The following is a 21,589-nucleotide window of genomic DNA, read 5'->3' on the forward strand; positions in this document are numbered from 1 at the left end:
TGTGTGTGTGTGTATATATATCTGGTGAGACCCTCTTGTGCAGCAATAACTACAACTTAAAGTTTGCGATACCTTTTGAGTGGCTTTGAGAATGTTTATGGCCTTCCAGCTTCAACTCTGGGATGTTGGGGAGTTTCCTCACATGAACTTCTCTCTTCAGGTCTTCCACAACATTTTTATCTGGACTTTAACTTGGCCTTTCCAAAAATTGCACTTTTTTTCCTTCTTTCTTTGCTGCAACGACTTGTGTGCTTTGGGTTGTTGTCAGGACGTGTCTCACTTTCTCTTCACCGACACGTCCTGACATTTCTTTCAGAATTTGCTGATATAATTCAGAATTCATAGTGTCATCACTGCTTGCTGAATCGGGGCAAGGTTTTAGTTTGGATCTGAACTAACGTGTTAAAACACCACCCAAGTTACAGAATAACACAAAGCGACGAAGTGTCCGAGGCAGCTGTAGACGCGAGTTCTTCCAAGTAACATTACTGTTTTTGTCAAATAGTCTCTTGGCTTTCTAGAGAGATTGAAGGATTGTGTTTCTATGTGGGAAAGGGCTGTCTGACGGAGAGGTAAAGCATCTCTAATCACCAGACAGTTGTTTCACTACCAGGGTTGCCGTGGATACTGGTATCAACACCGTGGTATTAAGATTGATAGTTATCACAGCATGTACAAGTGCTTCTTACCGGTATTGCAAAAACTGCAACCAACAGAGATGCTCGGCTGCATGTAGTGAGTCTCCTCGACTGCCTGTCAAACTCACAGCACACACATGACCGATAACATCTCCACCCTCTCATTCACAACAGTGAGGGATAACTTTGGACATCTTCAAAACAAACCGACATCTTAACGAATGTGAAGAAGCTCCTTCGGGTCCGAAGGTGCCTGGTGACGTGTTTGTGTTGGACGTCCTGTGCTCATGGAGGTCAGAGACGGGATGGAGGACGAGGCTAACTGACCATCCTCATCACGGGAGCCCTCCATCGTCAATATTGTGTCCATGCATTTTGCTGATAATATTGACATGAATGAGTTGTTATTATTTCCAAGAAGCTTTAAGGCGCCTCTGAACTTTTGAACGTACTCCAGAGGAAGAAGCAGGAAACGGGTTAACTCTTCTATCGTGTACAGTGTTCAGCGTTAACACATCATTCATCGTGATGTAATCATGATGTCATCATCCTTTGTGATGGTTCGCTGTCGATATCATCATATATCAGTTTGGTAGACATCGCCCATCCTTGGGGGGTTCTCACTGACCAATCAGCGCTCTGCAGTGTTCTCATGTTTGAGTATGAACCTCGATGCAGACGATACTGTAGATATTAGTTATGAAGTCCTGACCACAGCTGGTGAGTGAAGTCAAGCTAAGTTGAAATGGGGTGTTGATAAATATATCAGCACTAATTATTATAATATAGTCAAGTACAAAAGCAATGCAAACTACCTCAATAATAAACATAGTTATATTAATAAACCTTGTCAATGTAAACTGAGCAATGTTGTTTATCAGTTTATTGCTGAACATTGTTATTAGATTGAATTAGTACAGAAGTAAAAAATTTAAAAAATTTCCCCTCGGGGATTAATAAAGTATATACCTACCTACCTAAAAGTAACTGTAGAATGTATACTTAATGCATAATAAACAAGCTAATCAATATTATAAACATTGTATAAGAAACTCATCTGACCTTTTAATTTAACTGATGTAATTTATATTTCACTTTAGTGAAATACTGCAGTTTGATGTACGTCATGGAACAAAGGTTCAAGAGAAACATCTTGAATGAAGAAAACAAAGCCACCATGTGGTGTTTCACATCGGCCTCCTCCCCAGTTTCATCTCACACATCACGACTCCATGAATGAAGTGACTACTCAGACGTACCTGCTGCTGGCGGCTTCAGCGCCTCTTCACATCCATATGGAGACGTTGTGTGCAAACATGCTGCAAACTAAATATATTTCTTTTGGTGAAGAACATGTGAAACATGGTGAAGTTGCCAAATAGTTGAACACCTTTTGAAGCCTTTACAACATAATGTCAGATAAAAGATGTCCCTGTGCAGAGTGATTGAGGACCACGGCTCCCGGTGAGCTCGGTACAAACACCCTGAAGAGAACAGGCAACAAGAAGCCCGTCTTCAGTAAATGTTTAATAGCTGTGATGAGCTCAGACCTACTGGATGGAAAAGCCACTCAAATTAAGATGTCTGTGCTGCTGAACTGTTTACTAATACAAATTATAACATGTAATTAAGTTATGTAAAAATACAAGTAAACAGTCCAGTGTTTCTCAGGTTCCCAGGTTATTTTCTGTAGATGCCTGCTGCAGTGCACACAACTCTTTGAGGCTAAAATAGTTTGAAAGCTGTAAAACAAAGAGTTCTTCTTTAAGATTTATCAAAGCTGATGTTGTTTCCCGTTGGACCGGGAGCGTCTGACAGGAACGAGGAGGTGGACCCTGACAGTGACAGCTGCTGAACACGTCTTTCAGACACCCACCAGCTTCTTGCATCTTTCTGCTTGCAGTTTATGCCTCTCCTTGCTGTTTTCTGCGGTCTTGTACGTTTGCAGCATTCCTTGTTGCAGTGGTTTTCAGATTTCAGAGCTGTCCAAAGCCTCTCAATGGGATTTAGGTCAGGACTTGTTTCCGGCCAGTTTAAATCAGTCCATCTGATTCTTTTGTGCTTTGGATTGTTGTCCTGCTGAAACATCAGGACCTTCCCTCAAAGCTAGTTTTCTGACAATGACAAAATTCGCTCTAAAATGCTCCTTATCTATAAATGTTTTTCCAAACCGTAGCCTGGTTTACTGGTGACGTCCTCCCGCCCCGAGCTGAAACCACCACTCCTCAATCCTCCAGCTCAGCCTGAAGTTCTGTCTCACGAGGTCTTCTTTCTACAATCCTCATCAACCTTCTCTGAGTTTTCTCATACTTCCATATCCTGGAAGCACCTCAGCAGTTTTCAGACTGAAACTTCTTGATGAAATGACCTGCTGTCGAAAGGAGTATTTTAGGATCTTTGGTGATTGCCTTGCGCCTTTTTGATAATAGCTCTCCTGACTCTCTAAGACAGCTCTATTGTCTTCACCATAATAAATAACAGTCAGCCTATTTTTATGCAGTAAAACCACCATTCATTGGTTCATTCAGGTCATGTGAACACTGAAAATGTAGCATTTGTTATTCTTTTATCTTTTTTAAAATGTTGTTAGAGGGACTAATTTAAATTCATCAAAAGGGTGTTCAGCATTAATTTTATCTCTATTTTTTATTTCCTTATATGAAAACATATAGTAAGTTTGGACATTTTATTGATTATTCCCATTTTGCAAAAATGGTTAATTTGCAATTGTTTGAAGTATTGAAGATAATCTAACTTCTGCACTTAAAGTTCAGGTGTGTGAATAATTCTGAGTTTGTAATCTTCTAGTAACCATGCCGATTTTAAGATGATTAAAACAATGTTTTCATTGATCATTTTTACTGTAAAATTACAGCAAAATGTATTTCCAGAAGAGACACTTTTACTGATCTTTATTTTGGTTTAGTTCAGTAAATTGAATGAGATATAACCTAGATTTGATCCGACACAGACAGACTCTGTTAGCCTGCTTTTCTCAGACTGTTGATTGCAGCTTCTGTTTTCTTCACTACAATTATAGAAAATCTGTCAATGCGAACTGGACACCCTTTTACACACCTGGAACTTGAGCAGAGTGCAAATCATAGTTTGTGACAAATTATTTGGGAACATAAAGAAGCAACAGGGAGTCCAACCAGGTGAGTGTTTTATCGTGGGAGAGAAACTAGTGGTTTTTTTTAATGTGCTGTCAGCATGACTTCCTGATGTCAAACCAGAACTGCGATGACGACGTGAACTGAGCTCATAAAACAGACAACTTTCTATCGTGCCTGTGTTTGTAACGGCTGATGCAGCGTTAATGTCATGACGGACGACATGTCGTATATGTGTAAAGTGGACTGCATTGGTTGGCAGTGTTCAAAGGGAAATTATACGCAGATCAGTGAGAGATGATTGTCGTATAAAACTGATTTGCTTAAGTTATTTATTAAACCATAAATACAAGTCCCACTGCAACTTTTTTTTCCCCATGAAATAAGTGTTTGTAGCTCATTAAGCTCACAGTTAAGAACCATGGTTTCCATAATTTAGAGCTTGAATTGTGTAAAAAAAATGAACTATAAAGGTTTATATGTTCCAGCTGTTGTTTCCTTGTGTCAAAGCAATCAATATTAATCATTATTTCCAATGTTTTCTTGCTGAGCTCATTTTCAGGTTAATAAATTAATCTGGCTAGTGTCATTGAATGTTTGTTAATTTAGTATCTACCTCTAAAAACGGGTATTTTTGGCTTCTCACCAAGCAGCTGATCCCAGATCTGAATGTTTCTCACATTGGAAATCCAAAGCTGATACTATAGTGAGTGGATGTGAGGGTGGATCAGAACACGGTGACGTGCATGGAGCAAGGCTCGTTATAGATATATATCTATCTATATCTATCTATATATACACTGCTCCAAAAAATAAAGGGAACACTTAAACAACTCAATGTAACTCCAATCAATCCCACTTCTGTGAAATCAAGCTGTCCAGTTCGGATCAACACTGATTGAGGATCAGTTTCACCTGCTGTTGTACAAATGGAACAAACAACAGGTGGAAATGAGGCAATTATCAAGACAACCCTATAAAGGAACGGTTCTGCAGGTGGTGACCACAGACCGTTTCTCTGTCCTCGTCCTTTCTGGATGACCGTTGGTCCCTTTTGCATTTTGCCAGTGTCCTCACCACTAGAGGGAGCATGAGGTGTCTCCAACCCACAGAAGTTGTTCAGGTAGTGCAGCTCATCCAGGAGGGCACATCAATGCACGCTGTGGCAAGAAGGTTTGCTGTGTCTGTCAGCACAGTGTCAAGAGGACGGAAGACATACCGGGAGACGGGCCGGTCCACCAGGAGACGTGGAGGGGGCCGTAGGAGGACAACAACCCGGCAGCGGGACCGCTATCTGCTCCTTTGTGCAAGGAGGAGCAGGAGGAGCGCTGCCAGAGCCCTACAAAATGACCTCCAGCAGGCCACTAATGTGCATGTTTCTGCTCAAACTGTCAGAAACAGACTCCATGAGGACGGTACGAGGGCCCGACGTCCACAAGTGGGGTCTGTGCTCACAGCCCGACACCGTGCGGGGAGACCGGACTTTACCGGAGAACACCGAGATCGGCAGCTTCTCCGTCGGCACCCTGCGGTCTTCACGGATGAGAGCAGGTTCACACTGAGCACATGTGACAGACGTGACGGAGTCTGGAGACGCCGTGGAGAACGTTCTGCTGCCTGCAACATCCTCCAACGGGACCGGTTCGGCGGCGGGTCAGCGACGGTCCGGGGAGGCGTTTCTTCGGAGGGCAGCGCAGCCCTCCGTGTGCTAGCCAGAGGTACCCTGACTGCCATTAGGTCCCGGGATGAGATCCTCAGACCCGTTGAAGACCATCTGCTGGTGCAGCGGGTCCTGGGTTCTTCTGATGCAGGACAATGCTCGGCCTCATGTGGCTGGAGTGCGTCAGCGGTTCCTGCACGATGAAGGCGTCGACGCTACGGACCGGCCCGCCCGTCCCCCAGACCCGAATCCAGTCCAGCACATCCGGGACATCGCGTCTCGTTCCGTCCGCCGACGCCACGTCCACCGCAGACTGTCCGGGAGTGGACTGATGCTTTGATCCAGGTCTGGGAGGAGATCCCTCAGGAGAACATCCGTGGTCTCATCAGGAGCATGCCCAGGCGTTGTAGGGAGTGATACAGGCACGTGGAGGACACACACACTACTGAGACTCATTTGGACTTGTCTTCAGGAATCTCCACAGAAGTTGGATCAGCCTGTGATCTGATTTTTACACTTTTATTTGGAGTATGATTCTGAATCCAGACCTCCATGGATAATGATTCTGATTTCCATTGATCATTCTGATGTTATTTTGTTCTCAACACATTCCACTATGAAATGAATCAAGATTTGAACTGGAATATTTCATTCATTGAGATCTAGGATTTTTCTGGAGCAGTCTATCTATCTAATCTATCTAATCTACATTAGAGCCATCCATCCATCCATCCACCCATATATACATACTCTACTTAGATACTTAGTACTCTACATGCACCTGAGCAGCCTGGTCTATGTGATCGATGGCACACGGCAGCATTGTCAATTTTCAACAGCACTGTCTGAAAGATGCATAGGAGTTACCAGGGTTCCTTTGGTGTCCTCACATGTCTTGGTGTTGGAGTGGTCGCGGTTGTTCGCCCCCTCCTGGGGAGAGTTAGCCTGGTTCAAACCCGACCCAAATCCACTGTGACTACATGGTTCTGGCGACGCTCATAGGGAATCATTTGATGACGTTCCTTCCTTCTGGGTGTAGACCTCGGGTTCATCTCAACCAACCGACACCCTGCCACCGCTGCTGCTCCCTACCGGGTCCACCAAAGTTTTTTTTTTTTGCTGAGCACAGCGTATTTTTAAAGTTGATTTTAATGACCATCAGCAGCATGACGAGGTGCTGAGTGTTGATTCTGTGCCGAGCGCTGAACGTTCAGCGTTTCTTTTCCGGTCACTGAGAGTAGTGCTCATCACTGTCACCAGCCATCCAATCACAATGAAGGAGGAGCGGGACTAACACGTGTAACCACTAATACTGGTAGCCGATTGGTGGCTGTGCAAACGCTAATAGCCAGAGCCAGATTGAGAAGCCTGGCTAGAGAGTAGCGGTGATCCTCAATCTCCTCCGTTTGGAGTCCAACGTCTTTAGAGATGGTTTTGGAACCTTTTCCAGACCGATGAGCATCAACAAATGGTTATTTGAAGTCTCCAGAAATCTCCTGTGTCCGTGGACTTCCACAAACCTTTTTGTGAGCAACATATTTGAATAGATCCCTGTTTTTAAAGTAAAACATGTCGCCCACTTAATCATCCTCTGGCCTGAAAATAGCTGACTTTAATTTGACCTACAAATTAACTGCTAATCCTTGAGGTTCACATACAGTTATGTAATGTTGGATCAATTTCTTTAACATATTAATGACCAAGTTTTATATTTGTGTCTAACTAGTCTAATTGAGTTCTCTTTATCTACTTTTGGGGACTTTTGTGAAAATCCGATGATGTTTTAGATCATATTTTTGCAGAAATACAGAAAATTCTAGTTTTCAAACTTTCAAGCACCACAGGTCGAAGTATTGGCCTGGTCTGACATCCCGTTATCTGGCATCCTGTTATCTGTCCCCGACTGTGAAAGACAAAAGAGTTGGACTGTGCTGGTGTTGTTTCCACTTCAAAGCAGAGACGGGAAAATGCATGAAGGCTGAATATTTGCCACAGGAACTGAAGATATGTCGACAGACACAACACACTCATCCTTGAGCTGTCAGCTCACACACACACACACACGCACGCACGCACGCACACACACACACACACACACACACACACACACACACACACACATATACACACTCACATTCACAGCGGCCAGCTGGATTAACCTGCAGGTTGGGGACAGTCATGCTGGTTTGGAGGTGAAGAAGAGTTCAGTGAGCAGGAACACAAACTCAGCTTGATTCTCCTTTCTGGCTTTTCTAAGTCTTTCTCTGGATCCGTTTTGTAGTGTTTGTCACTCCAAAATGTTTTCATGGTCATCAGCTGTTATGTCAGGACTGAAAAAAAGTTAACTCGAGCTAGAGGTCCCACCTTTCAATGGCCTTTTTCATTGCAGCACCATAACATGAATGATGGCTGCGCTCTGCTAAAGAGTCCCAGCAGGCCAATGAAATGAAATGAAGCCGTTACTCATTAAATTAGGTTAGGTTAGGTAGTTACTTTATTAATCCCCAAGGGGACTTTTTTTTTTTTTTTAAATGAATTACACCTGTGCTGTTCATGCTGCTGTAGCATGTGGACATATGTGAAAGAGGCCTGTTGAGTGTGACACGTGTGCTGATTATCAAACTAACTGGAAGTTGGTTCACTCTTGAGAAACTGACTGCACTATTTGGCCATTTTGTTTTTACTTTCCTTAACTTTTCAACAGTCTTCTTTTGCAACCTTTCACTCTGATTGATTACTGCAAAGCGAGCTTCAGCATGGTACCTGCAGCACCTGGCAGCTCTTAACATCTAAGGAATGAATTGCCCTCAAAGAGCCTCGGCGGGTATTAAGATTCCTTGAATATTTTCTCCTGCCTGCTGTAGATAGTAATATTAGATGTACATTTGGATGTATGGAGACGGTAGCTCCAAATCTCATCAACTTAAAATGGGCAAGTGTTTATTTTAGCAAAACCAAATGAATTATTAGATTTTTAATTGGTCAACCCATCCATCCATTTTCTGTCACAGATTATCAGACAATGGGCATAGGGTAGGGTTGGACCCCAGGATTTAACACACAAAACTCTTTGTGGTCATTTTGCTTGTGTTTGTAGTTGCTTTGTGTATCTTTGTAGTAACCCACTGGTGACCTCCTCGCCTGTTCAGTTAATTGATTGTTATATATAGCTGGGAAGTACTGCCTGAAATTGTGATTTAAATATCAGTAAGTTAATGTAATCAATCAATAATTGTGGGCCTTTGTTTTCCATCATTTCTTTACCTGTAAGATGACAAAGAATGTTTTAAACGTATTCAATGTGGCATTAAAAGGTCTTTAAAAGTCTAAGAGTTAATTTAGTGAACTTTCTGGAAGCCTTGGAACACCATGATAAATCAATCAATCAATCAATATATCAATCTATCAATCAATCTATCAGTCAGCCAATCATGAATTAATTAATTCATTCATTCATTCACTCATTCATTCATTCATTGTCACCTGCCGAGCTGAATAAAACTGATCTTAAAAAGAACTGAAGCCAACTGTCCCGTCACATTTTAATACTCAGCCTGTTCTGTGTGGTGTTTTGTCTCTAATTTTCCCTGAAGCTTAAAAAGTCGTATTTCTTTTCTCCACTTCAGGTATTAGAGTGTTGGTGGACGCGCGAGAGAAACTACGAATCCCATGGGGCGATCCATCCAACCAGCGGCACGGAAACACCATGATGGCGTTTGACACCCGGTCGGCGATGGCTCAGGGTCACGGCATGGTGGAGGCCAAAGTTTTTCAGCACTACCTGCCCTCCATCCGGGCCCTGTGGGCCGACCAGGGCATCCAGAACGCCTATGATCGCCGCAGGGAGTTCCAGCTGGTGAGTAAGCCCAAATATGGTCGATGCAAGTAAGCATACAGAGACTTTGTGCTTTGCAGAATTTCACACACTGTTGCACGACACCTATATCTTCTCAGCACAACAGAATAAGCTGCTGTGTTGCAGCTTGAGCTCATTATAACATGAAACAAGAGATGTTCATGTGGGTTCACCTTCACATCATCATCCAGACCTGTTCCAAGCTATAGAAGAACATGTCATCATCCAGACCTGTTCCACCAAGCTATAGAAGAACATATCCAGTGGTGGACATGATGAAAACATGTCTTTTTGACATACAACCACAGCATGCTGGTTCAGATAATAGTATGTTCTTATGAATAAGATGATACAAAAGCTGTATTTTGTTAATTTATTTACATAACTAACTTTTATTATTTGTAGCAAAGTAAGATGATCGTAGCTTCTTGCTGATTTCTATTTTCTTCACAACTTCCCTCAGTATTTTGACATTTTAAATCTATCTCCACTGAGATATTGATGACTTAAAATAGTGACATTGCTGTTTTAACCATTACTGTTATTCATCTAGAAACAGTATTTACATATTTTTAAAATACAAATCAATTCTAATCTTATTATAAATTTTATTATAAATTAAGAGTACTTCCAGGCATTGTGCTGACTTCATCAGTGATAATATTTGTTTCACTTTTCTTGTTAATGTCTTGGTGTGATAATTTATGCTCATGGTAATAATCCACTGATCCCTCAGCCCCTCTTCAGGTGTCAAAAGTTAGATGTGTTTTTTTCAATTCAGTCCACCAGTTTGTTCAATGATGTTTAAAATAATTCACTTCCTGTCTTTATTTAGTGGACACAGGCTCCTCAGTGTTTGGGCTTTGTGTTAGCAGGGTACATTAAAGCAAACAGTCCTGAGGACTGACCACTTCCATATTTGTGTATTTGTTGAAAGGGATACTGTCATCGCAATACTAAACAAAGTCACGCAGTTCAGATTGTCCTCATATTGTGCAGAACTGACTGAGGTTGATCACTTTCACTGGTGCTTAAGACTTCTCCTAATGTTCACCGGGGTTGCAGATATGCTCCAGCTCAATACTTCACAGGTTTAGATCCAGGGAGGCTTCTGCTCAGTCCCAAATTCATTCATAGCACTATTTTCCTTCACTTCACAGATAGCCGTATCAAGCTCCCCTTCAACCACTGCGTCAGTGTTTTTGCACAGATACTAACGTGATGCTGATTTGAATTGACTTTGGGATGTGCAGTGATTATTTTTCGAGTGCGTTTTCGGGAGCTTTTAGTGTACAGATGAGGTTTGACAGTGAAGAGATGAAGACTCGTCCTCCCAGCTGATCGAGCAGAGCTACAGCTGCTGAGCACAGATGACAGAGAAGCTCATGAAGGGCTGCTTCTCTTTATTACTTTCTGTCCTTCCTTCCTCTCCATCTCTCCCACATCACTCCACCAGTTTGCATCACTGTCTGACAACTTCTTGCCAACAACATTTTTTTTTATCTTGAGTCCAGAGTGATGTTTTCAGATGTGTCCTGTTGTTTATTATTCAGCTGAAAACCTACAAATACTCATTTCAGCTTTACTGCAAACAGGCTGTAAACAGGTTTAATTCAGTTTATAATGGACAAGTACTGTTTGTGCAGGAGGTTAGGAGTGATGTTACATTTCATCTTCTCTCTTTCCCTCAGGGGGAGTCAGTCAAGTATTTCCTGGACAATTTGGAAAAGCTCGGACAGTCGGTAAGTCCCGCCTACACAGCAACGACCACCCCCCCACCCTTTCCTGCCACCAACTCTCCCAGGATAGCTGATGGAGCAGATGGGTGTGACAGTACTTGGGTATTTTGTTGAAAAGAGAAGTGAAACCACTGCCTTCCTGTCCTCTGTCATGTTTCCACACTGCTTTGTTCCGCTGTGCGCTCACTAATTCTCCACGTAGCTCACTGACACGACAGGCTGAGTCAAATACTAGCCGGTAAACTCCAAAACCACGGTTACGAGGAATAATAATGAAAAACAACACATTCAGCTTTGTGGTTTCACAGATTTAGGGCCAAAATTCACAGATGCAAAGAAAAATGTACCCAAAAAGGAAACAATGCGTCACAGATTGCTAAGAACTTCACGAAGCCATTTAGAAACAGAGATGATATGTGGTCATGTGACTGTCGGAAAGCCAACGACAGATGACTAAAAGGCAAAGACAATGAAACGGAAGCAAAGCAGAAAATTCCCGGTTGGCTCTGTATCATCCCACACCCAGATTTCTATCGACCAATCAGTACCTTTTCTCACAAATGAAGGAAACGGGTCTTTTTCACAGCAAACATTTTAATTTGTATTTGAGGGGAAGGCACAGGTGAGGTAATGATGATTTCTTAATGCCAACAATTTACATTTTCTTTCGGGACATCGGCTGCATTTAAACAAGCGCTCCTACAACAAATCAACTAACCCTAACCACATGATGCAGAGCAGCAGAAACCTGCAGGAGGGAAGATAATTTCCCCTTGGGGATTCATAAAGTAACTACCTAACCTAACCTAATCTCAGAGAGATAGAGAAAAAAAAAGAAAAAGACAATACGCAGAAAGACAGTTGAAGACCAGAAACTGAACTTGATTGTTTTTATGTGCAGTGTTGGATTTATTAATCTGCTGCCTTTAAGATAAGAATAAGAGTACAGTGAACCCTCGTTTTTCGCGGGGGTTACGTTCCAAATAGAGACCGTGATAGGCGAAATCCGTGAAGTAGTAACCTTTATTTTTTTTTACAATTATACAATGAAATACTCCATAATACATTGAAACCAAAGAACAAAACCTTTTTACAAGCCCAAGCATTTGTTTAACAAATAAAAGTACTGTATAAATGTTTTTTTTTTTTTACAAATAACTACTGTACTGTAAAATAATAATTTGAATCATCAATACGAACTGAAGGCTTCAAATTGCTGAGATCGGCACCGCCCCACTGCGACCCGAGTCATTGGATTAGAACGGGAGGAAATGAAAAATGATTATGAAAACAAATACAAAGTACAGTAGGACAAATAGTGACTCGTGTATTTCACTGCTCTTCTGACTGAGCCGCTGCATCCTGACTCCGCTCTGCAGCGGTTCTTTCTTCTAAAGCCGGCGGTGCAGGTGTGGTTTTTCAAGAGAAGAACATAGTTATCGGTAGTTGTTGTCGCTCTTTTTTCTTCTGGGCAAAAAGATTCTTATAAACCGACATGCCACCATCGATTATGTTTGAGAACTGTAATGAATATTAAACCGCAACGTTATTGACAAACAGGTAGAGAAGAAGCGGAGAGACTGTTTAGCCAATTAGAATGCAGAACACAATGCACGATGCAAATCCGTGAAGCAGCGAGACCGTGAAAGGTGAACCGCGTTATAGCGAGGGTTCACTGTATTCCCTTTCTGTTTTCTAAAGTTGTTAAAGAGATTTGTTCAATAACTGGATGCTCCTCACAGCTCCAAGGAAAACTACCAGACATGGAAATAATTTGGTAAAGAAGTAGGGCTTCACAATTAATCTCCATTCAAGGGACATCAAAACAAGCGCTCTTCCTTAACCAATGATAACGCTGCCATTGTCATTTTCTTTGTCTGGTTGCTCAATGATGATATTATGTGCTCATAAAACTATTTGATTCCTGTCAAACTTGGATTTGAAGAGTGAAAAGAGTATAATTGTTTCAGCAGAACTGAATGTAGCTGCCAGGAAATGCATCCTCTGTTATTTCAGCTTATGTTAATATAAAAGAGAGTTTTCCCAGGATGCTGTGATCTTTCCACCGAGGCCATTAAACATCTCAATAACTAATGAACTGAATAACATAATGAACATAAAGAAGCTGTTGAGGATTTTTGTTTTTGTTTCAGTGCTTTCCAAGGGAAGTAACCCAGAAAACCCTGTCGTAGTGCTTTCTCACTGCTTGATTTGTTGCTTCTGAGGTTTCGGTGCTTCTTTCCAGTTCTGTATAAAAACAGAAGTACGAACACACACCGAGCCGCCGGGACGAGTCCCTGCTGACAGCTCACCACCAGTACAACCTGCTTTTTGTGGGTTGAGACTTGGCATCAGAGTTAGAATAATGCTTCAGGTTAGCATTTAGTTGTGATGGTTAGTTTGGGGCTGAGGAATGCATCATGTCACTGGAGGTCGCCATGGCGATTGTGAAAAATGTGAGCTGGTGTACAGGCTAGCGTGGTCTGTCAGCAATTACTCATCACTTCTGGAATTCAAGGAATGTGACACACACACACACACACACACACACACACACACACACACACACACACACACACACACACACACACACACACACACACACACACACACACACACACACACACACACACACACACACACACACACACACACACACGATAGGTAATGATTTCACATCATATTTGGACCCAGATCATTGAGGATTCACTTGTTTTATTCACCTTGTCCTGATTGGTAGAAGCCTCATCATTGCTAGTAAGAACTCTACAGTCCTACTTCCAGCTGTTTGTGGCTCTGAATGCCCCCTATGAATATCTTCCTGGAGAAATTGCCTGTAAAATCTGCCCTATCCATCGTACCTCCACTCTCTTTTTGGCAAACGTCTTTCCCTCCATGTGAACTTGTTAAATGTGGTCCAATGTGTCCTCAGAGCTGCTGCTGAGACCATCGGCCGGCTCTGACATGACCTCCCTCCTGCAGCCTCACATCTGTTGATGTGCTCTGGTATCTCAGGAATGCAGAGTGTTAAACAGGGATGTGCTGGACTGCTTTCATCTCAGTCACAAAGCTCTGGGTTTCTTTCCCTCAGTGCCAGTTTATGGTCTCAGAACTTGTTCATAAGTCTTGATGCCGGACCGCGTTGGAAATCCAACATGTTTGTAGTAAATGGAGAAAGGTGAAGTGAAAAGCCGAGCGTCACGGGGAGGAGAGGCAACGCGAACACACATTTTCAGACGGTCTCCAGGGAGACGACGAGGAAGCATGAAAAGTGCTGCAAGTAGTCCGAAATTTTAAAAAGAAAGCCGAGAGAGGAGTTCAGTCCTCATCTCCACACAGCTGACCAATCATGGTGTGTGTTGGGGATGAAGGTCAGTATAGTGGTTTCTAAAAGAGTCTCTGCACACCTGAACATGTGCTAACGGGAGCAGTGAAAATATGTCCCACAGACTTATTGCTGAGATCTTTATTTCAATGGAACCAGAAATTAGAAAGAATAAATAGAAACAAACTGACACAAAAGCTGTTTCTAATCTTTTCTGACTGCTCTGTTAGTTCAAGCTGCTCATATGGGAGTTCTACTAAATATCTCGGCTATGAGGCAGACAGCGTGAGGGACTTCTTCTTCCCTTGGGGAAGGATGGTTGGTTTTTACAGAAATGGGCGTCCACCATCTGACAAGCTCTTTAGAAGGAAAATAAAACAGCTTAACAGCTTAAATTTTCACTGATTAAGACTGTGTGGGTGTGTGTGTGTGTGTGTGTGAAAGATTTTTTTTTTTTTATAGGTTATATTCACAATAAATCTCTATTATATATACAAAATATATATTATATGTATACTATGAAAAGAAGGCCCATTTGAAGACCTTCTAATGTTCACTGCAATGGTGCTGAAAATGTACGTTTGATGTAAATGTTGTATAAAAACTCCCAAATGTGTTGAAACCTGTTTGTGAAATGCAATAATGTGCTTGCAGGACTACCTTCCCAGCCAGCAGGACATCCTTCTGGCCCGAAAGCCCACCAAGGGGATCCACGAGTACAACTTTGAGATCAAAAACGTGCCCTTCAAAATGGTGGATGTGGGCGGGCAGCGCTCAGAGAGGCGGCGCTGGTTCGAATGCTTCGACTCGGTCACTTCCATCCTCTTCCTCGTCTCCTCCTCTGAATACGACCAGGTGAGTCGGCTGGATCCACACAGAGCAGCGATTTACACATCAAACATCACAGAAATCCAAAGTATTAAATACGAGGGCAGAATATCAAACAGTAGAAACAAGCTGCAGGTTTTCTTCTAAACATAACCTCAGTGTTCCTGCACATACCAGCAGGAGGAACTTCTGGGTAATTTACATATGTAATGGACATGGATTATTAATGTTGTACCTTTTTGTTCCATTTAATAATGGTTTGAATCTCCAGATCATTTTATCAAATCTCAATCTATTTCAATCACTTATTGAACCTTTTTGGTGCCCTGGCTACTTTTTTTTTTTTTTTAATTTCTGTTCAAAAAACACATCACAAATTCACTCAGTAATAACTGGAAGACAAATCTGAACAACCTTTGATCTCTGGATAAAAACACCTGAGATCATTTTGAAATACAGTAAATGCGAGAGGCAGTTTTATTTCCACCTGATCAAAATTTGAAGTTTGAGTGAACAACAGCCTTTGACCAGTGACTTCTTCACTCGTCTTTCAGTGTTGAAGAAGAAGAGTCATGTTATGTTGTTAGTGTGGAACACAAACAGGAATCTGACTTGGATCAGAAAGTTCTAAACTGCAAACCAAATCTGAAGCAACAGAAATGAAGGATAAGAACATATCAGCTGTTTTAGTGGCACCAGGCAGCCTCCAGAGAAAATGACCTGAGCTTTCAATCAGCAGGATACTAAATGGCTTCATGCATAAAACACACCAATAAGACAACACGTCACTTTTACCTCCACATTATGTATTTAATGTTTATAAATGTTGTTATTGAACAATGAACAAAGAAACTGGCGACTTTCTTCCAAAATGATTCCCTCTGAATGTATTGTGGCTCGACTCGGAGCAAAAGCACTCAGTCTCTGCTCTACACAGCTGCTGGATCAATAAAATGATTTGATCATGTGACCTCTCTGTGGAAAGCTTGTTGGGAGCTATAATGAGGTAGGTCGTGTATTTCAGTGTAGTTACCACAGTGGAACTAGCAGGGGGCATAAAACAGTGTTTTTCATTGAGGTTTTCACCTTCAACTCTCACATCAGTCTCTCAGAGCTTAAGGTCCATCAGCAGGCAGCAATGTGACAGAAGAAGGCGGCGCTCTCATTTCCAACATGTTTGATTGAATTAAACTTTGTTCTTGAAGGAAAAATCTCAACCGGAATCTGGAATTTTTTTCCATGTGGCTGTAAAACGTTATTTCAAGATCTTCTCTCATATTTGGCATTTGTTGGGCTCATATTGTGGCGTGGTTAGAAAGGCCATCTCACCGGATACAAACACGCTGCTGTGGTTGATATTTTAGGACACAGAAATTCTCTAACTCTCAAATATCAATCGCAATTAGTATATTTAATTGTGATTTAGTGGCTGGTTACCAGACAAGCATGGAACGGACACTGATAGAAAATATAACGTCTTGTAGGACACTTTATTTTTGAATATTCCTGTTTTGTCTTTTGAACTTTCAGCCGCTGCACTCCTGATTTGAACTCACCTTTGTTCTACCAGATACTGAATGATCTTCAGGTCTATTTCAGCTGTCTGCAGCTCCTCTGATATCCTCCACAAACACTGGTGACACCTGCTGCTTTGTCCAACCAGAGTTGTTTGCTTGTCATTGATGTGATGTTGCTCTCCGTCTGCTGGAATACGCATTTCTATAAACTCCTGAGCAGTGCTGCAATTTAAGTGAAGTCAGTGTTATTTATACATTACATTACATTTCATTTAGCTGATGCTTTTATATTTTTTTTTATACAGCTCCAAATTATCACACGAGTCCTTTTAGGGCACTTTAGTATAGTTTTCTAGAGAAAAACCAAACAAATCCTCCTTGATCGGCACTTTTAACAGCGGGGAGCAAAAAAATCCCTTTAAAGAAGAAGAAAGCCGACTGATGGGGGGGTTCATCTGCTTGGACCAGTAAGGCTGAGGGGAGAGCAGAGAGAGACAATAGCAGCATAGAGAAACACACCCAGTGGAGGGTTGGAGGGACCAGAAACACTAACAGGACCTGTTCACATGCATCTGAATCATCATCAAGAGTGGCGGTTCAGCTGGCAGTGCAATGTGTCTTCACATCATCACCAGTGACCACGTGATCAGTCTCCCACTCTCCAAATCTATATGACAATATACAGTACATGTACATTTAGTAAATAAACATGTGAATATTGACAGAAACGTGAGGAGAAAGCAGTTTACCAGAGACACGCCTCATTTAATGTCAGTTAGCCTATCTATGATGTATTTCACATCTGAGCTTACAACTGTCCAATTATGTTGTCCAACAAAATTCAATTCAATTCAACTTTATTTCTATAGCGCCAAATCACAACACAGGTTATTTCATGGCACTTAACACATTAAAGTCGTTACAGCAAGACTTTATAATATTATACAGAGAAACCCAACAATTCAACAATTCAACAATTCCCACATAAGCTAGGAGGAAAAAACTCCTCTTTAAGGGAGAAAAACCTCCAACAGAGGGAAGAAAACCTCCCTTTAACAGGAAGAAACCTCCGACAGAACCAGGATCTCCCTTTAACAGGAAGAAACCTCCGACAGAACCAGGATCAGAGGTGGAGAACATCTGTTAACAGAACCAGGGTCAGAGGTGGGCGGAGCATCTGTTAACAGAACCAGGATCAGAGGGGGGCGGAGCATCTGTTAACAGAACCAGGATCAGAGGGGGGCGGAGCATCTGTTAACAGAACCGGGCTCAGAGGGGGGCGGAGCATCTGTTAACAGAACCGGGATCAGAGGTGGGCGGATCATCTGTTAACAGAACCGGGCTCAGAGGTGGGCGGAGCATCTGTTAACAGAACCGGGATCAGAGGTGGGCGGAGCATCTGTTAACAGAACCGGGATCAGAGGTGGGCGGAGCATCTGTTAACAGAACCAGGATCAGAGGTGGGCGGAGCATCTGTTAACAGAACCGGGATCAGAGGTGGGCGGAGCATCAGTTAACAGAACCGGGATCAGAGGTGAGCGGAGCATCTGTTAACAGAACCGGGATCAGAGGTGGGCGGAGCATCTGCCTCGACCGGTTGGGGTGAGAGGAGAGCAGAGAGAGAAAAGGACAGAATAGAGATAGAAGAGAAGAACTGTTGGTGGAGACGACAATCACAGAGCAGAGACATGCAGCTCCATGACGGGACATCTGGAAAAGAAAGAACAGAAACTACACGAGCGAAGGAACTGAATCCCAAAATCAATCCCAAATCTCACCTGCACTTCTTTTCTTACATTTTAATTCACTATATTGTGAAGCCCAACAGATCTTTAAAACATGTGTGAAAGCCTTCAGACTGCTGACCTCATGAGTCCCTCTTAAGAAAGGCTCCTTTGTGGGTAAATATTTCCACATCATTACACTGACGCAGAAAACAGACAATAATCAGGAAATCAATAGAGAATTTGTTTTTGGCTCAAAATACAAAGAAAGTAGAAAATGCTGAATGTGAAATGTTGCTGCGGTAAAAGTCTGGAAGAAAACGTTCCGTCGAGTCTTTCTCTGAAGTACACGTTAACAAACCTGTTTCTGGTACCGGAAACACAGTGTCACAATGACCTTTGACCCCCAGCACATACATCTGCCCTCTAACACCTCCAGGTTCTGATGGAGGACCGGCAGACCAACCGGCTCAGCGAGTCCCTCAACATCTTCGAGACCATCGTCAACAACCGTGTGTTCAGCAATGTGTCCATCATCCTGTTCCTCAACAAGACGGACCTGCTGGAGGAGAAGGTCCGGCAGGTGTCCGTCAAAGACTACTTCCCTGAGTTCTCGGGCGCCCCGACGAGCCTGACGGATGTCCAGCGGTTCCTGGTGGAGTGTTTTCGTAAGAAGCGTCGCGAGCAGCAGCAGAAGCCTCTTTACCACCACTTCACCACGGCCATCAACACGGAGAACATCCGGCTGGTGTTCCGCGACGTCAAGGACACCATCCTACATGACAACCTCAAGCAGCTGATGCTGCAGTGAAGGGGGGTGGACCGGGAGGAGGGGGTGGAGGGATGGGTGGAGTGCCTTCTTCCACGAGCCAATCGGGTGAACAGCGCCCCCCCTCCCCCCACTCTCTTTGACTTGACCTGCTCCTCACTTTTGAACTCTGACTGTGTTTTAAAGCCACCACTACTACCCCCCCCCCCCCCACCCGTACTCTGCAGCGGACCCCGCCAACATCTTTACTGGTATTTGCTTCCTCTGTTGCTCTGATCCACACTTTTCTTCCTCTACTCTGCTCTGACCTCTGACCCTCTGAGTGAGTTGGGGGGGGTGGGGGGGTGGGGGGTGTCAGCGGGTCTCAGCGCCTCTCAGTGGCGGTTGCCAGGTGCTGCCTCCCTTTAGTAGAACTTGTATAGGTTTCATCTTTCGTTTCGCACCGGCTTGTTGATGATGTCATCAGAGGGAGGAGGGGGAGTGGGGGGGATTTCCTCAGTGAGCAGTGGAACAGGAACGAACGGGCGAACAGACCGATAGGACGTCTTGTTCCGAACGCCACTTAAGCCTAGTTTTTCTAATCCTTTTGTTTCTTTTCCTAATCCATGAATTTACTGTACGTTCCTCTGCATCTTCTTTAATTTATGTTTTAGAGGGATTTACACTCTGCAGATTTGTGACTGCCGATGGACTCTGACATTGTGTGTGTGTGTGTGTGTATGTATGTGTGTGTGTGTGTGTGTGTGTGTGTGTGTGTGTGTGTGTGTGTGTGTGTGTGTGTGTGTGTGTGTGTGTGTGTGTGTGTGTGTGTGTGCTGGTGAGAGAACAGACACACACACACACACAAAGAGCACTTGTTGAAGTAGACATGGTGCTGGAAGGTTGGCCGGGTCGGGTTCAGAGCGACACCTTCATCCTGCTGTTTGTCAGGTCCAAGAACCTCCTTCCTCTCCTCAACAACAGACTCATGGAGGCTCTTCTCTGGACGACTCAGTAAAGACTCAGCTCCACTTCAACTCCGGCCATCTTCAACCTGGAGCACATTAACCATCAGAGTGTGAAAGAAAAGACCTCATGACCCCATTCAGACCTGGTATTAACATGTGATTTGTCCCTCGATGTGTTATCATGGACAGAACCATCCTGATGGTCTTAAACACGGTTATTATTGAATACTTCCCACACGATCAGATCTGGAGCTGCATTGATCATGTGGGATCATGTTGAAATGTGGGAATTTGTTGTTTTGTAGTCTCACATTTTAGTAAATTGAGGTTTTCACTGTTGGTGAGAACAAAACCAAAGCTGATGACACCACCTCTTAAGATATTGTCATCATCACAGTTTTCTAAGGTTAATAGACAAAATGATTAATTTATCAATCAAGAAAATGAGTGTGAATCTAATGTTAATGAAAATGTTTATTTGCAGTCCTAATTGGATGTCGGTATGTGAATGAGATCTCCGAGCAGGTGGAACCTCAGACCTGCTGGTCTTTCACCCTCCAGACCAACCAGGATGCTGGAAGGAGTCTCCCCTCCGCATCAGGACCGAGTCCAAACGTAGTGCCGCTCCTCACGGCCATGTTTTCAGGCTGCATTCACACCTGCAATTATTTATCTTAACACAGTCCAGACAGATCACATGATGACACCACGGGGATGTGGAGTCTGGTTCGATAGATGAACTGTTTCTCTGCTTGTTTGCCGGCTGACTGCAGCTCCTCGTTGATCCCAGTTAAACTGGAGTTTAGTAACCGTGTCCTGCAGCGCGACATGAAGCTCCTGCACTCATTGTAGAAATCTCCTTATTTAAATGTGGTGGAGCTCCAGCAGCTCTCGATGACACCTGATGTGTGTCGGGTTGATGTTTGGGGTGAAATGATGCAAAGTGCATCCTGAAAAACACCAATGTAAATATCATGTAGTTCAAATGTTGGAACGCTTTTTGTTGATTTAAACCACTGCTGCTTCATTTTAATGTTACTAAAGGGAAAAAAATCACTGTTCAAAAAGGTCAAGTAGCTGTTGAAGTAAACCATCAACAAAATGTGATGAAATGTGGTCCAGGTTGGAAAAGGTCCCAGAAAATCTCAAATCTGCCCCCCACACAGGAGGAGGGCAGAAAGAGTGTTTTATCCCCTTTAAGTGTTGCGTATTATACGACCAGTGATGACGAGGATTTCCCCTCTCGGATCACTTTTCTTTTCTAAAAGGTACATGTCCATCTGTCTCCTCCTCCACGCCTCCTGAAGTTCAGCAGCCGTGATGTTACTGATGAATCTCACTGTTGTATAAAGTTCATGTAGAGTTGACGTGGTCCTCCGAACTCCTCTTCTGTCTAACGGATGCTCATGTTCCCTCCCGCCGCCACTAACAGCTGATGTAACCTCGGAGTCTGATTGTGATGTCCTTGTTCTG

General features: G+C 43.1%; 1 protein-coding gene across 1 annotated transcript in view; it reads left to right on the top strand.

The window, feature by feature from the left end:
* Positions 1-19,611, top strand: part of gna13b (guanine nucleotide binding protein (G protein), alpha 13b) — a 23,217-nt gene extending 3,606 nt beyond the window's left edge. The window contains exons 2-5 of the mRNA XM_069709921.1: positions 9,038-9,267; positions 10,959-11,009; positions 14,986-15,186; positions 18,840-19,611. Of these exons, the coding sequence (XP_069566022.1) occupies positions 9,038-9,267; positions 10,959-11,009; positions 14,986-15,186; positions 18,840-19,211 (854 nt within the window). The 3' untranslated portion in view covers positions 19,212-19,611. The remainder of the gene's footprint in view (positions 1-9,037; positions 9,268-10,958; positions 11,010-14,985; positions 15,187-18,839) is intronic.
* Positions 19,612-21,589: the final 1,978 nt, after the last annotated feature.

Source organism: Brachyistius frenatus, unplaced genomic scaffold (genome assembly GCF_029030835.1).
Source record: "Brachyistius frenatus isolate BFR_SWC_R1_liver_20210118 unplaced genomic scaffold, ASM2903083v1 Contig_87, whole genome shotgun sequence".
NCBI lineage: Eukaryota > Metazoa > Chordata > Actinopteri > Embiotocidae > Brachyistius > Brachyistius frenatus.